We start from the raw sequence: 13,591 nt of genomic DNA on the forward strand, positions 1-13,591 counted from the left end.
TAAATTATTCATCTCAATTTGAACTGTAATTAATGCTAGAAACACACATCACTGCTAACATGGGGAATTAATGAGGGAACAATATCAAACATATTACTTCTATGGGTGATCTAAACGCTCACCAAAAGGTAAAATCAAAAGATACAACCCCTTAATGCATAATTATGAAATTATGGGAAAAGAGCTGAATATAGTTTACAGTGATATCAGATCATCTTTACATCAGCAATGTTTTTATTAGTCCTACAAAAACAGGCTCATGTTAATATTCATCGAAGGCTCAGCCCTCACAAATACAGAGAAAAACCAGATCTATAACTCGAAGTCTTAGACAGGAATGTCAAAATAAATCTTAGTTAGAGCGCTCCCTCATGATGCTTATCAAATTATTTCTGTCCAGGACAAGTTGGTCTGCATTATTTAACAGTTTCAGTCATTTCACTGTGGATAATGACTTTAGTGATATGACAGTGGGTCTGATAAGTCCTGCACTTCAACAGATGGCAGCAGTGTGTCTGTGTGTTTTGTGTCTATCTGGTGCCAATAAACAGGCTTTAATTTGAAATGTAATATAATAATGAAGTCTGTATCATTCATCTGTTTATGCCCACAGGCAGAAACAGCATCAACACTTGCGTGTACAGTTTCTTCATCAACATGCAGACGGTCTAATTAAATTTTAATTAAATGTAAACACCCATATAACTCTGTAGAGTGCTTACTCAATGTGTGCAAGTGTAAATAAAGATATGTATTACTCTGAATAAAAATCCATCCATCCTTTATCTATACCGCTTATCCAAAGCAGGGTCATGGGGCTTAAGCCCATCACAGCTGTTATAAGCAAAAGGCGCGGTACACTTTAACCACAGGCATACTAAATATATATGCTCCATACATATACATGTACTATTAGGGGGGTCAGAGTCAAGCTTTCCACATTTCAACAGTCAAGGTCAAGCTCGATGGCATTTCTTTATGTCTTTATGTTTGACCCATGATGGTCAGCTCAGTGACTGCTGTGAGTTTTTGGGGCTCTTGGGACATCCTTGTGGCAACCCTGCTATCTGCCTTCACGGTACCTGAGGGTGTGTTTAGGGACCCTGATGCCGAAATACATCGCTCTAATAAAGTTGTTCCTTAAGCTATAAGTGTTGCTGGAGATTTCTGTTCTCTTCAAGACTCTCCTCATCCTCCATGCACCTTGGAAGTTGGTGAAGTTGTGCCAGATGTACCTACTTCAGTGAAAACCACTTCACCACCATTAAGCTCCTCAGGAAAAACACTGACAGCTTTATTGAACTGTGAATGAATCTTATTTAACAAAGAAAGCTGATGACACCTTAATCATTACAAGTCCTGCGGCTAGGGGGAAATTTAATATTATCCCTTGATATCTTCCACTAATATTTTATCATTGTTCTGTAATAAGATACAATTTTATTGAATCTGCTCTCTAAATTTATGATTCTGAGCACACTATAATTACAGCGGCACTTTTTCTGATGTCTAAAGACGGAGCACCGTTAAAACTGATTTCAACAGAGTCTGCCCAAATGCTTGTTCTTATCAATATTTCTTTATTATTATTGTCAGTAGAGTTAATAACCTGCCATCTGTCAGGCTGATCCGCTTAACATTTTTGGAAAACATGGACTAGATGCAGACTGCACTAAGTAATCACAGTGTATGTTTGATGTCTGCACCAAGCAGCAACCTCCGGTCCTGAAAAGTGAAGCCAATGCTGAAGTGCAAAAAATTGCAACACCGGAAGTCCGGTGCCATTTTTTACACAGCCATTTTTTACACTTGAAATAAACTGGTTTACAGCCTGGTTCAAAAAAACAAACATGTCTCACAGCTAATGTCTTCATGTGCTCCCCCTGACAGGGGGTGAATTTTTTGTACCACAATGGTTTAGATTATATTTAGGAAAAACCTTACTGCGGACTGATTGGCGCATCTCATTTGATTGACAGATAGCTTGACAGGCAGAAGCTACGACAGGAAGTCACGCTTAGTGGGCGGGCCGTTAGGTTGATCCAAAGTTCGGTTGAGACCACGATTTCAATATGGAAGCCGCCGTGGATTGGCTTCAAGAGCTGTATGAGTCCGCCTATTGTAAGCAGACGGCTGACGTCACACAGGGTTTGTCCAATTCTTTTTACAGTCTATGGTCTGCACTGGTATTGTCTAATGCAGTGGTTCTCAACTGGTAGGTCAGGACCCAAAAGTGGGTCGCAGAGCAGTTTTCAGTAAGTCACGACTAGGTGTCTGAAAAAAATGGTGGCAAAAGTTCTGAGGTCCTTGTTGGACATTAATCGATAACTTTTTTTTTTACACTGTTTTACTGTGAAATTGGGTAAATTTTAATGTTTGATCAATATTTTAACTAATTTATCAACAAATGGCTACTTTTCCCATGATAATGAAGTGATTACACAAGTTCTCTGGAAAACTGGCAAAAAATGACACATAATGATGAGGAAAGAGGGTATAAAATTTGTCAGTTTTGTCCCTTTTCTTTTTTATATCAGGTATTTTGGTCCAATCATGCTCCAAACTGCAACATATTCAATTCAACTAAACATGTGTTATTGAAAATTTTTTTGGCAACTTGGGTCACAATCTGTCGTAAGACAGACTGATGAGTCCTGAGGCCAGACCAGTTGAGAACCGCTGGTTTAAGGTTTCTGTATTTACTTAAATCATTGGCTCCTAACCTGGTGTACCAACCATTTGGGGGGAGGCTTTGTCTGCTGTGAGGCTGCAAACATTAGATCTGCACATTTGAAAATCACAATAAGACACTTAGTTATATACAAATATCTTTTGGTATGAAAAACATGTGTCAGTCTACTTTCTGAGGTTTGTCAATGTAACAATTAAACTGATGTTGATATGGGGGGGCTCAACTTTTCTTGGATACAACTGGAGGCCTCTGAGGAAAGAGTTTGGGTACTGTTGCTTCCAGTCAACGTTTCTGTAGCTTGCACAGTGGTACAGAGGGTACCACCTAGGGATGAATATCAAAAAACGGTACTGACATAGTACCGTGCCAACACATCTGATACCTACTGTACCAAATTACAACACAGATATCAAGATACAACCTCCAACATGACAAATTGTAAATAAATGGAGATAAATAATGGTTGTGTTTTCCTTTCCCTGTTTTTTTTTTAATAAAATAAACTTCAAGTAGTGCTGCATAATTATTGGAATTAAAACAGTCAATTGCAACCTCCAAAATTAAAAAAAAAAAAATGAAGTTCTTCAGTAAAACTTTCAAAATCACATCATTCAAACCTTTCTTTCAATACATTTATTTTCAATACATTCATTACAATGGATCTTCACCCCATGTAGCCCTAAATGTGACTGATGATTAAACACCTGTTGAGCCGTATCAATCACTCATCAGCCAATGTTTTACTAAGTGATAGTTCGAACAGCCTCAGTCAACTATTAACATTTTTTTTTTCTCCTATTTGAGGCAGGATGCTTCTACTCTTAAATGCAGCAGACACCAGGTGTAGTGTATCAGCGTGTCTTACTGTGCAATGAGGATCTTGACGAGTCCCGCATGGCCACAGGTAGCAGCGGCGTGCAGCGGTGTCCACAGCTCATTATCCTGAGCGTTGACGCTGGCTCCTCGGTCCAGCAGGATCTTCACCATCTCCTCGTAGTTATCTATACAACACTGAAACAAAAGGAGGGGAGGGTAAAAGAAGAGACTGGGTTAGTTTTTATACCCCTGTGCAGAGATAACAAGTATGAACAATGAGAATAAGGAGTGAGGAATAGATGGTTAAACAGCAGAGAAGAAGGTTGTGACAAAGAAATAGGAAATGCCAAATAGTGTGACATTTTTTCTCATTTGAATAATTCCAAAGGCATAACTGCTGTTTTTATCAAACAAAGCTCCGGCAACCTGTTGAGAGTCATCCTGTTGTTTGGAGGGAAATAAAATAGGGGCTGAAAGGGAACAAATTTTAGTGTTATCCACAGTTGGATCACTCAGCTGTGCTGCCCCGATACTGCAGGCTTCAGCTCTCTAAACGCTGAAAAGAGACTAATTTGTCAGAAATAACAAAAAGGGAAGCCAGACTGTTCCTCCACAAAAGTCCTGTAATAACTTATTGCAGGGTGCAGAGCTGAGAAGACATTAAGCCAATTTGGACACAGTCGCTCTGACATCTCACCCACTGTGTGGGTTGTTCTCTGGACTGAAGACAAAAACTGGAAGTGCACCCATAACTCCCACCCATCCACAGAGACAGACACACAAAGGCTGAGAGGGATGGAGAGTATTTTCCTCATTAAACTTGGGCGTGATTATAGGGTGGGGAGGAGAAGGAAGGAGAGATTTTTTCCATGAGAACCATCCTTAAAATCTGGCTGCTGTCAGCAACAGCAGTTCACTCTGTCCCAGCTAATTGGTGTGAATGTGGCAGTGCTGTGTGAATAAAGACAGAGACTGACAACAGAGAGAAAGAAAAAGAGTGAGAGACGAAGACGTGAGGTAAAATAATGAGATAACTTTGTCACAGGGAGTTTTGATATAATCAGGGAACTGAGCAGAAGTCTGACCCAGACATCTCAGCTGGTGTTTATTTTATTGTTTTATTCTGATCTATCACCTATTCTGTTCTAACCTCCCATAACTCCAACATAAGGCTCATTAAAGTCACAAAATTCCTGCTTAGTTCCCAGGACAGATTGATGTTAATTCCAAAGAGCCCAGGCAAGACAACACTGGAGTGTTTTGAAATGAAAATGAGACATCCGTCATGATGAAATGTTAAAATGCTCTGACAAAGTGACTGCTGATAATCCCACTGAGATCCTGCCCATGAGGGCTTCAACGATTAGGAGGGGAAAAAAGTTTGTTTAATTACAAGACAATGAGCATTATAAATCCTTCTAATATGTAAGCTCTGTTTCTTGTTAAGGATTCAAGGAAAGACTGCTGTCCCAGCAAGCATTGTGGCTAGGCAAGACATACAGCCGGCACTTGGATTTCCAAATCTCCAATTAACAGACCTGCAAATGTATCCTTCAGTATCAAAAAAAGTGAATCTATGAGTCTGAATATCTTTGTGCTGTAAAGTGATTGTGGCTCGAGTAACATCAAAGTAACTTTAAATGCACAGTTGAGTAAATTCTGCCATCAGAGGGCTCTCAATCAAAACAACAGCAAAAGATGACAAGTCGAGGCACACTGCTGGCCTCTGCTACCTCTGCTGATGACTTCTTGTTTTGAATGAAGGACTATATGGAGCAAAAGCTACTGATGAATTTTAAAAAACAAGGGAGAAAAGCTGTTAATAGTGGCCCTCCATGTTGCATGGAGGGCCATGATGCTGCATGCTACTCACAAAGCATTCGGGGACTGCTTGCGGTATGAACCAGGATGCACACTTTTAACAGCTTTTTCTCTCCATTATAAGAAATTCATGACTGAGAGATTGATTTCATTTTAGTACATGCATCTAATTTAGAGCAGGTTTTATTGAACAGTCAGAAATTCAAAACAAGAAGTGTGTCTGGTCTCTTTTAGACCTAGAAATGCCTTGCTGGGCCACAACATTAAGAGGACTGGGGATCTAGATTACAGGGATGATCCTGGGCAACTGAACTCACAACCGATGGCAGAGAATAATCGTGGTCCATCACGAGTAAACGATACAAACCATAAATGTGGTACAGCAACAGAAAGGCAGCTTCCAGTAATATTTCTAGCTGTGTTTTTGTAGCAGTTTCACACATAAAACAGCCAGTAATTAAATGACAGCAATAAATAAGTCATGTCTGTCATGCTGACTCTGTCATAAAAGCTATGTACATAACAAGATGAGTCCTGTTAAATTTCTACATATTGTAGCTTTCAAGGTCACATACTCTGCAAAATACACTTTTTCAGGCTTGTATGTGCCCCTGGCCTGCCCACAATCCCCCCCAAGAATCAGAACCTCCCCCCTTATCCACCTTTCAGAAAATGTGTGCTGAAACAAGCCGTTCTCAGATTTTCCCCTCATGATGTCATGGGGGGGGATTTAGCACCGCCCCCAGGTTCGGATGGCCCTCCTCGCTTGGAAGAAAGTTCCGCCCTCCCCTCCTGATCCTCCTTTCAGTGGCCAGCTGAGGGGAGATCCATTTCCAGAAAGGGGCGGAGTTTAGGGGCGGGTCAGACAGCTCATTAACATTTAAAGCCACAGACACAGAAACAGCTCATTCTGAGCAGGGTTGAAACACAGATTTTTAGACATGCAAAAATCCAATAATGGAGTGGTTTTTCAGCAACAAACTTCACAGACATGTTTTGGACCTTTGAGACCAATATAAACTTGTCTCAAAGGGGTAAAATATGTGACCTTTAAGCTTATAAATGTATTTAATGTGTTGCATTGTGTCCTTTTGCAGTGAGCTATGTAAGCATAATGGTGATGTACTTGGATGAGTACAACATCGCCCAACACTCTTCAAGGAGTGTGTTTACATGGACTTAAGTATCCCAGTTTTGGGCCTTATTCTGGTTTTGATTGAGTTTATATGCACACAGGTAAACCTGATTATTCATATCTATGTATGCAAGAGAAATACTGTTATCCTGGTTTGCACTGAATCTGTGCAGGCATCTGTGAAACAGTTAATTTTATGATTTTTTGTAAAGAAAAGTCATAATTAATTCACTTCCATAAAACAGCAAGTGAGTTAATTCACTAAATAACTGCCCCTGAAACCACTTCAGATTAAAAGCATTATGTGAAAATGTGGGTAGCTCAAAGTGGGCCTTGAGAAGATCAAGCTTTTACTTTGAAAGTATACTGGAAGGGTTTTCGTTTATACATCTCAGGCCTGGGACGTGATGATGGACTTAGCAGGATGCTAACAGAGAGATGGTGCGAGTGGTTTTCTGTGTCAGTAAACTATGCTTACAGCTCACAGTTTATAAAAGGCTGAAAAATCAAACTTCAGTTCACCATTTATCCAAATATGAGTGATTTTAGAAACAACACTGCTGTCAGCTCACAAACTAATCCAAAAGAATTTCTCCTATCTAGTATCAGAGTGCACTGAAGGTATTTTCACTGTCATGGAACAAAAAAGAAGCATGAACACTATGTCTCAGATTATGATGTTTTGTACAGAACAAAAGAAAGGGGGACTAAATTTCTCCTTCAACCACAAAACAAAACTTACAAAGTCACATCGGATTCATTTTTTCAGGGGTTCAATTTTTCAGGTCACCCTGCCCCCAATCCAACATATTTCCAGCCGACTGACAAGTTTCTTTCCTGATCAGATGTGATAACTCTTCCTCTAGCTGTTTTTAGACACAACGTAAGTAAATGACTGTCTTCATCTGCTTCCATACATCTACTAAAATTGCACACAAGAGCGAACAACAGTGACATGTTTGATTCAGACATGATACCTGAATCTTTAACTGCTCTCTCTGAACGAAGAGGGAAGGCTCTGACATTCATTTTCAGATTCTATCACACCTTTTACACTCCTTATAAAGAGTTTTTCTACCTTAACTCCTATTTTTTGCCCCTATTTTCAAATATTCTGTCTGCGAGTGCTCATCATATAAACCTTTAGAAGTTCAGGTGCACAGCTTTTTTTTTCTTTTCCTAGGATTAACATAGAAGATGAGCTGAAGAGCAATCTCTAGCGGTTTCAAGTATCTCAGAGCCGGAGCGAGAGTGAGTCAGAGAGGAGCACAAACACAAATATACACCAACAGGAAGGAAATGTGAAGAAGGAGAAATGGAGGGCAGATATGAAGACACATAAAAGTCACTTTGGATAAAATGCAAAAACCAGCGGCAGACCGTCTTTCTCAGCATGCTTTTTATATCAGTTAGACTGATGTCGTTGCTCTAAAGTGACTTTTAGTGCAGCTGATGGGCTAACAGGATGAAAAAGATTCATATATCAAAAATTAATGGGTAGAAAACAACTCCAGTCTCAACAGAACATTAAAGAACCATTAAATAAATTGGAACAAAGTTAATGCTTTAGTGACGATAAATATTCTTGTGGTAATGAGTGAAGAGTGTTAAATATGACACAGTGAGCCAGAACTGAACACAGAAACTGTTTTTTCCTCAAAGAGACAAGAAGAACTTCGTCTGTTATGTGATTTAGTGGTTCAGACCGCCACATTTGGCGCCCTGTACATCCCTACTGGCCTCAAAACAAACCCACAATCTCTCCTCTCAGTCACCTACTCTCCATCGCTGTCTCTGCCTGGAAAATAAACAAATAACTGAATGCTTAAGGACTGATAAAAAAGGAGACCATTAGACCCACTGACATCAAGAGAAAAGGAGCTGTGTGCATTCTCTGGAGTTTTGTAGCCGAGGCTGGAGTCTGATAAGGAGTGTGGGGGAGTACATAAATTAATACACAACACAAGAGAGGAAATGAAATTATGGCAAAGATGCAGAGGAACGATAGCAGGAAGACAGATACAAGGTGAAATGGATGCACAGAAAGAAAACACGACCAGCGGCTGACTGGAAACACGACTGCCTGAGAAACATCCACTAGTCCTTTGAGGAACGCTTGAAGTCTCACTCCTCAGCACTGTGCAATTCTCTGACCCAGTTTACTCTCTACAGTGTTCAAAATCTAAGCACTTACTAAAGGACAGTCAATGACAGTTACTTTGCAATGCTGCAGTCATTACATGCACATATACAGGTCATGGTTCTGCTCATACCTTGCTTTTGAGGTCATGGATTGGTAGAGATTCAGTTCAACAGGAAGAAGGCAACAGGAAGTCCTGTATGAATATTTCTCTAATTTATCATTTTAAACCGACAGTAGTGACACAGATCCACTTCGTCCATTTGGCTTTAAAACTACCTGTGATGGCTGTTACAGTCTGCAGTGTCAAGCACATGAAAAAGAGCAAAAAAAAAAAACAAAAAAACAAAAAAACTTCATTAAAAGCAACAGCAAAATGAATGACATATTAACATAGTTTTAAATAATGAAATAAATACTGAGGGAAAAAGCTAAATAAAATATGTGAAGGTTACTGCAAAGACAGAAAGAGAGGTTGTGATGAGGTTTGAGAACTACACAGTAGCAGCCAGGCTCCTCTACCACTGTTTAGCTACATGTAGCCTTTAAAATGTATCAGCAGCATCACTAATTCCTTCCAATCCCTCTGCTTTCACATGCTTCTCAGAAACAGTGCAGAGAGGTTGAGGAGAGGAATAAGAAGCCGGCGGATCTCGTTGCTCTGTCGTGTCTTCTTACTAATCGCTACTGTATGTAAGGTTTCTCCTTTGTGTGCTTTGTTGTGGCTGTTTCTTCTTCGTTTGTTGTTTACTAGCGGTTAAAAAACAGTAAAAGGTACAATGGGATGTGGATGCCATGTGGAGGCTGTGTGGTTTTACCTTTTCCATTCAAACATATTTGCCATGTGACTGTGTGCACTGAACCCTGACACAACCCAATTAGCTAGAAGACACAGTAGAGCTACAGACCACCAGCCCTCTCCTCAACTTCTCTGTAATGGTTTTATAGTCCTCTAGGTATGAAACAGAGAAGATTGGTGTAATTGCATTTTGAATCTATGTGCAGAATTACAGTAATAGAGGAGCCTGGCTTCAACTGTGTATAAAAAAGTGTTTAGGCCTCATCACAATGCCCCTTTCTGTTTTTTTATTGTGACAAGTTTGTGGTTCATCAGTGGGTTTTTATGCTGGGTTTATACTTGTGATCCATGTCACTCTGAACCCTACAGATGCCTATATGCGTTAAAGGTCAAAGTCACTGTGAACATTGGGGATTTCTTGTCAAATTTAGCACAAATTGATTTCAATTTGGAGGTCAAAGGTCACTTGAATATCGCGAGGCTATAGAGACCTTGTGTCATACTGTAGCTTGACCCACCACTGTACTTTCTTTGTCTGTCAACTGAAGGTGGCAGCAGGTGGTAGTTCTTTAAGTGTCGTGTGGAAATATTGCAGAGGAATCTGTGTCATGAGAAGAAAGGAGCAAAGTTACTCTTAAAAAAGGTGGGTTACTTGCAGAGGTCTGAGTTGCAGTCAGTTCTGCATAAGTTTTTATTTTAGTTTTTACATTCATCTCTGCAGAACATGTATAATCATGTATAAAATGTAAGCTTTTCTGTTGAAGTTGCTGTGAAAGGCTTCGTGATCAGATAAGGTAAGAGACAGAGTCTGCCTGTATCTTTACTTCCTCTAAAGCTGTAAAAAGCAGAAGTCTGATTCTGTGAAGCCTTGTTTATTTATGTCAACTACTTCCTGTGCATTGATGTCAAAAAGTAGCAGAGACAACAGATTCAAAGGAAACACAAAAGAGCATGAGTCACACAGTTCCCTTTACTCTGACATGTGTGTGTTGGTGTGTATGACTGTAATAAATTGGAAAATTGCACATCTTGTTCCGCAGAGATGGTAATTCAGACAACCAGTTACAGATTTCATTTTCTGCCAGTACTTGTGAATCGCTAATCTTGAAGAAATGATTCAACAAAAATTAAAGTGAAAAGACTGAGCCTGTCAGAGACATCACATGGATTAGCTCACATCTGAAGCTAACGCCTGCAGCAGTGGCATGACAGATGTCGTCAGAAAAACCTTCAGAGGCTGCGACCTACACGCTACAGCTAACAACAAGGCTAATCTCCCACCCTCCTCCTCCTGAAAAAACCCACACACCTCAGCCCACCTGCATGCTAACTAGCCACCCAGCTAAACCCCTGGCTTAACCCTGTAGAGCTAAACCCCTAGCCTAACCCTGTAGAGCTGTTGTTTACCAGCCTCCATCGACTCCTGGCAGCGAGACAATGAGGCAAACAAAGAAATAATGTGGCTTTATTCAAAACTATTCACACAAGGATCGGAGTGTGGCTCTGACAAAGGCTCTGATTGTTTCACAAGTGGCTGGAAAACAACAGCAGCAGTCTTTCAGGGAGCCCTACGTGGGCTGGGAAGACCATGGTCCGGGTTGAAGAGCAAATCTACATGGAAATAAGGCTGAGGCTGGAGGGATGACATTTGCTCAGCACTTGTGGTGAGGGGGGTGGCAGGTGAGCCCAACAGTGGTAGGAGGGAGGTTACGGGGTCTCAAGTTCCTCTGAAAACCCCCTTACCCCACCACTAGTAAATATGCTGCAACAAAGGAATAAAAACAGTTACATACATAAGGAGACATGGCGTCTTCATAGCAATGTAAAACTGTATTTATTGTCTTAAACTATTTCAATGGTTTTCAGTGGCAGACTTTACTACTCGACTCCAGGCAATTTCAGGAAAATTTCTGACAGCCTGCCCCTTAAATCTTCCTAATTTTCAGGCTTTGACAAAGAAACAAAGCCTGAAACAATAGGGATAGTTTTTGCCTTTTGCATTCACAATGACAGCAAGCAAGAGGTAACGATTATATTTGCAAGCATAAAAGAGTATGAAGAAAATACAACTGCACTGGTTCCTCACCACACACCATGTAAATGTTTTCACCCCTACCAACAAGCTCAGTGAATTCTCCTGATTTTTTCTGCTGTTTAAACCTATCAGCTAACCCTGACTTCACATGAAATTTTAACTAGGAGTCTTAAGAGAAAAATAGCAGGTAGGTTAAGGCTGAAAAATCTATCCTTTTGCAATTACACACAGAGCTTCCCCATAAAACCTTAGGGAGTCTTACAAGAGTTGTTAAAGCACTGTGGATGTGTGGACACCACAAAACAGTTTCTCTAGAAGTTTTAAAATGTTACTGTTATAAGCCCTCTTTTCCTCCAACACCAAACTCATGGTATTTTCTAATTCCGTTTTCTTATTGATCGTGAGCTGTCATTCAAAGCACACATTGCCAGTTTGGTCAGCAAACTCCGGGTGAAGCTCAGTTTCTATTACAGAAATAAATCCTGCCTCTCCCTCAGAGCTTGTAATCATCTAGTATTGGAAACCTTTCTATCTGTGCTTGATTATGGTGATGTACTGAATGTAAGTGCTTTAGCCAGATATCTACAGTCTTTGAATACTGTTTATCACTGTGCACTGAGGTTTGCCACTGGTTGTAGTGGCCTCACTCATCACTGTGAACTCTATGACTGGCCTCCTCTGAGTGCTGGCAGGTACACTTACTGGCTGGCTCTGATTTACAAGGCTCTCATGGCGTAGTCTTGTCATATTTATGTACTCTCCTTCAAATGAAAGGCCACTAAGCCTTGCATTCTTTTGACATTTTGCATCTGCTTGTTCCCCGTGTCAGGAGTGAACCGGGGGAAAGAGTGTTCAGATTTGCTGTCCCATCGGCATGAATACTCTGCAGGCTGATTTGAAACAGTTAGATCTCGTTTCACTTGAAGCCTTTCATTCATGACAGACAACACAAGACCACTGAACAGTGTCTATGTTTTTAAATTGAAACTGTGGCCTCAACCCCTGCATGTTAATTGCGAACCTGTTTCTGCTGAACCAATTCATGCATTTTACTATCCTCTTGTTTTTGTATCTTTTTAATTTTTTTTGGACTTAAGTTTTTGTCTCCATGCAGCTATACAAGAAGCCAGAGTTGTGCTGAGATATGCATTTACGCACCTCACAGAGCACATGTTTGATCATGTGTAAAAGAGTCCAAAACATGAGCTAATAGTAGTTTTTGACCTCAAAGTTCCTAAAAGGATATTTTTAGAGTGGATGAATTTTTGGCATTGTGGCTTTTTTTGTGATTAATCGCACGCTTTATTGTCCCTTTCAGCACACTTTGTTTAAGCCATGTCAGTGTCTCCCTGCAGCCACAGTGATGTAAAATAAGTCCACCGCTGCTCCTCGGTGTCTCATTTTAATGAAAACTAGAGACAGCTCAGTGGACAAGTCAAAAGTCATTTGTACCTTTTTAAAAATCTCTTATTTCCCTTTCAATCCATAACAAGTTCATTTTTCCGTGGTTAAGTTTACGTCATACTCTTAAATTTACCTACCTCAAACACCAAAATATCTAACCCTCATTACAGCTCCCAGAATCGTGCCTGACATTGCGACTGAAATACTTAAGAAATAAAGTGATTCCAGCACCATGTGGTCTAGAATACAGCTGTATCTACAGGAGGTTTCAGGATATAAGGACTCTGAATGTGGACCAGTGCTGATGGCACTGATGCAAATCATAAAGGCAGTAGGAATGCCTGAGCGAGAAGCGCACAATGACAAGCTCAGCTGTTAGGAATTCAACTTTAATAGACTGAATTCAGGCAGCGAGGAAACCAGGATTACAGAGGGGAGGATGATTTCTTGGCTCAGTCTCAGCCTAAACCACTACTGCTGGTTGTTTTTCTACCTCAGCTGTCACTCCCCTTGACATCCTCGACACCTGGTTTTTAACCCAGTTCTATACGAGCATAACATCTGTGAAACAATCACAATACAAGGTTTTATGCTTATTTTACCCTCCTGTCAATTTATTTACTCTTAGAGTCACTCTACAAATACTAGAGTGACTTTCAATGTGACAGTTGTGCTGTAAATACTAAATGTAGACAGCAGAGTGTATGAACATGGTCTATGAACTAGTCTTAGTTTAGGATCCTTAAAAG

The 13,591-nt window shown here is 40.3% G+C and overlaps 1 protein-coding gene across 5 annotated transcripts in view; it reads right to left on the reverse strand.

The window, feature by feature from the left end:
* The window catches only part of ppp1r16b (protein phosphatase 1, regulatory subunit 16B), a 172,435-nt gene that overhangs the window by 36,446 nt on the left and 122,398 nt on the right, over positions 1-13,591 (reverse strand). For all 5 annotated transcript variants that reach the window (XM_041780060.1, XM_041780054.1, XM_041780045.1 and 2 more), the window contains exon 4: positions 3,558-3,703. In XM_041780060.1, coding sequence (XP_041635994.1) covers positions 3,558-3,703 — 146 coding nt within the window. The remainder of the gene's footprint in view (positions 1-3,557; positions 3,704-13,591) is intronic.

The sequence above is a fragment of the Cheilinus undulatus genome, linkage group 3 (genome assembly GCF_018320785.1).
Source record: "Cheilinus undulatus linkage group 3, ASM1832078v1, whole genome shotgun sequence".
NCBI classification, from domain to species: domain Eukaryota; kingdom Metazoa; phylum Chordata; class Actinopteri; order Labriformes; family Labridae; genus Cheilinus; species Cheilinus undulatus.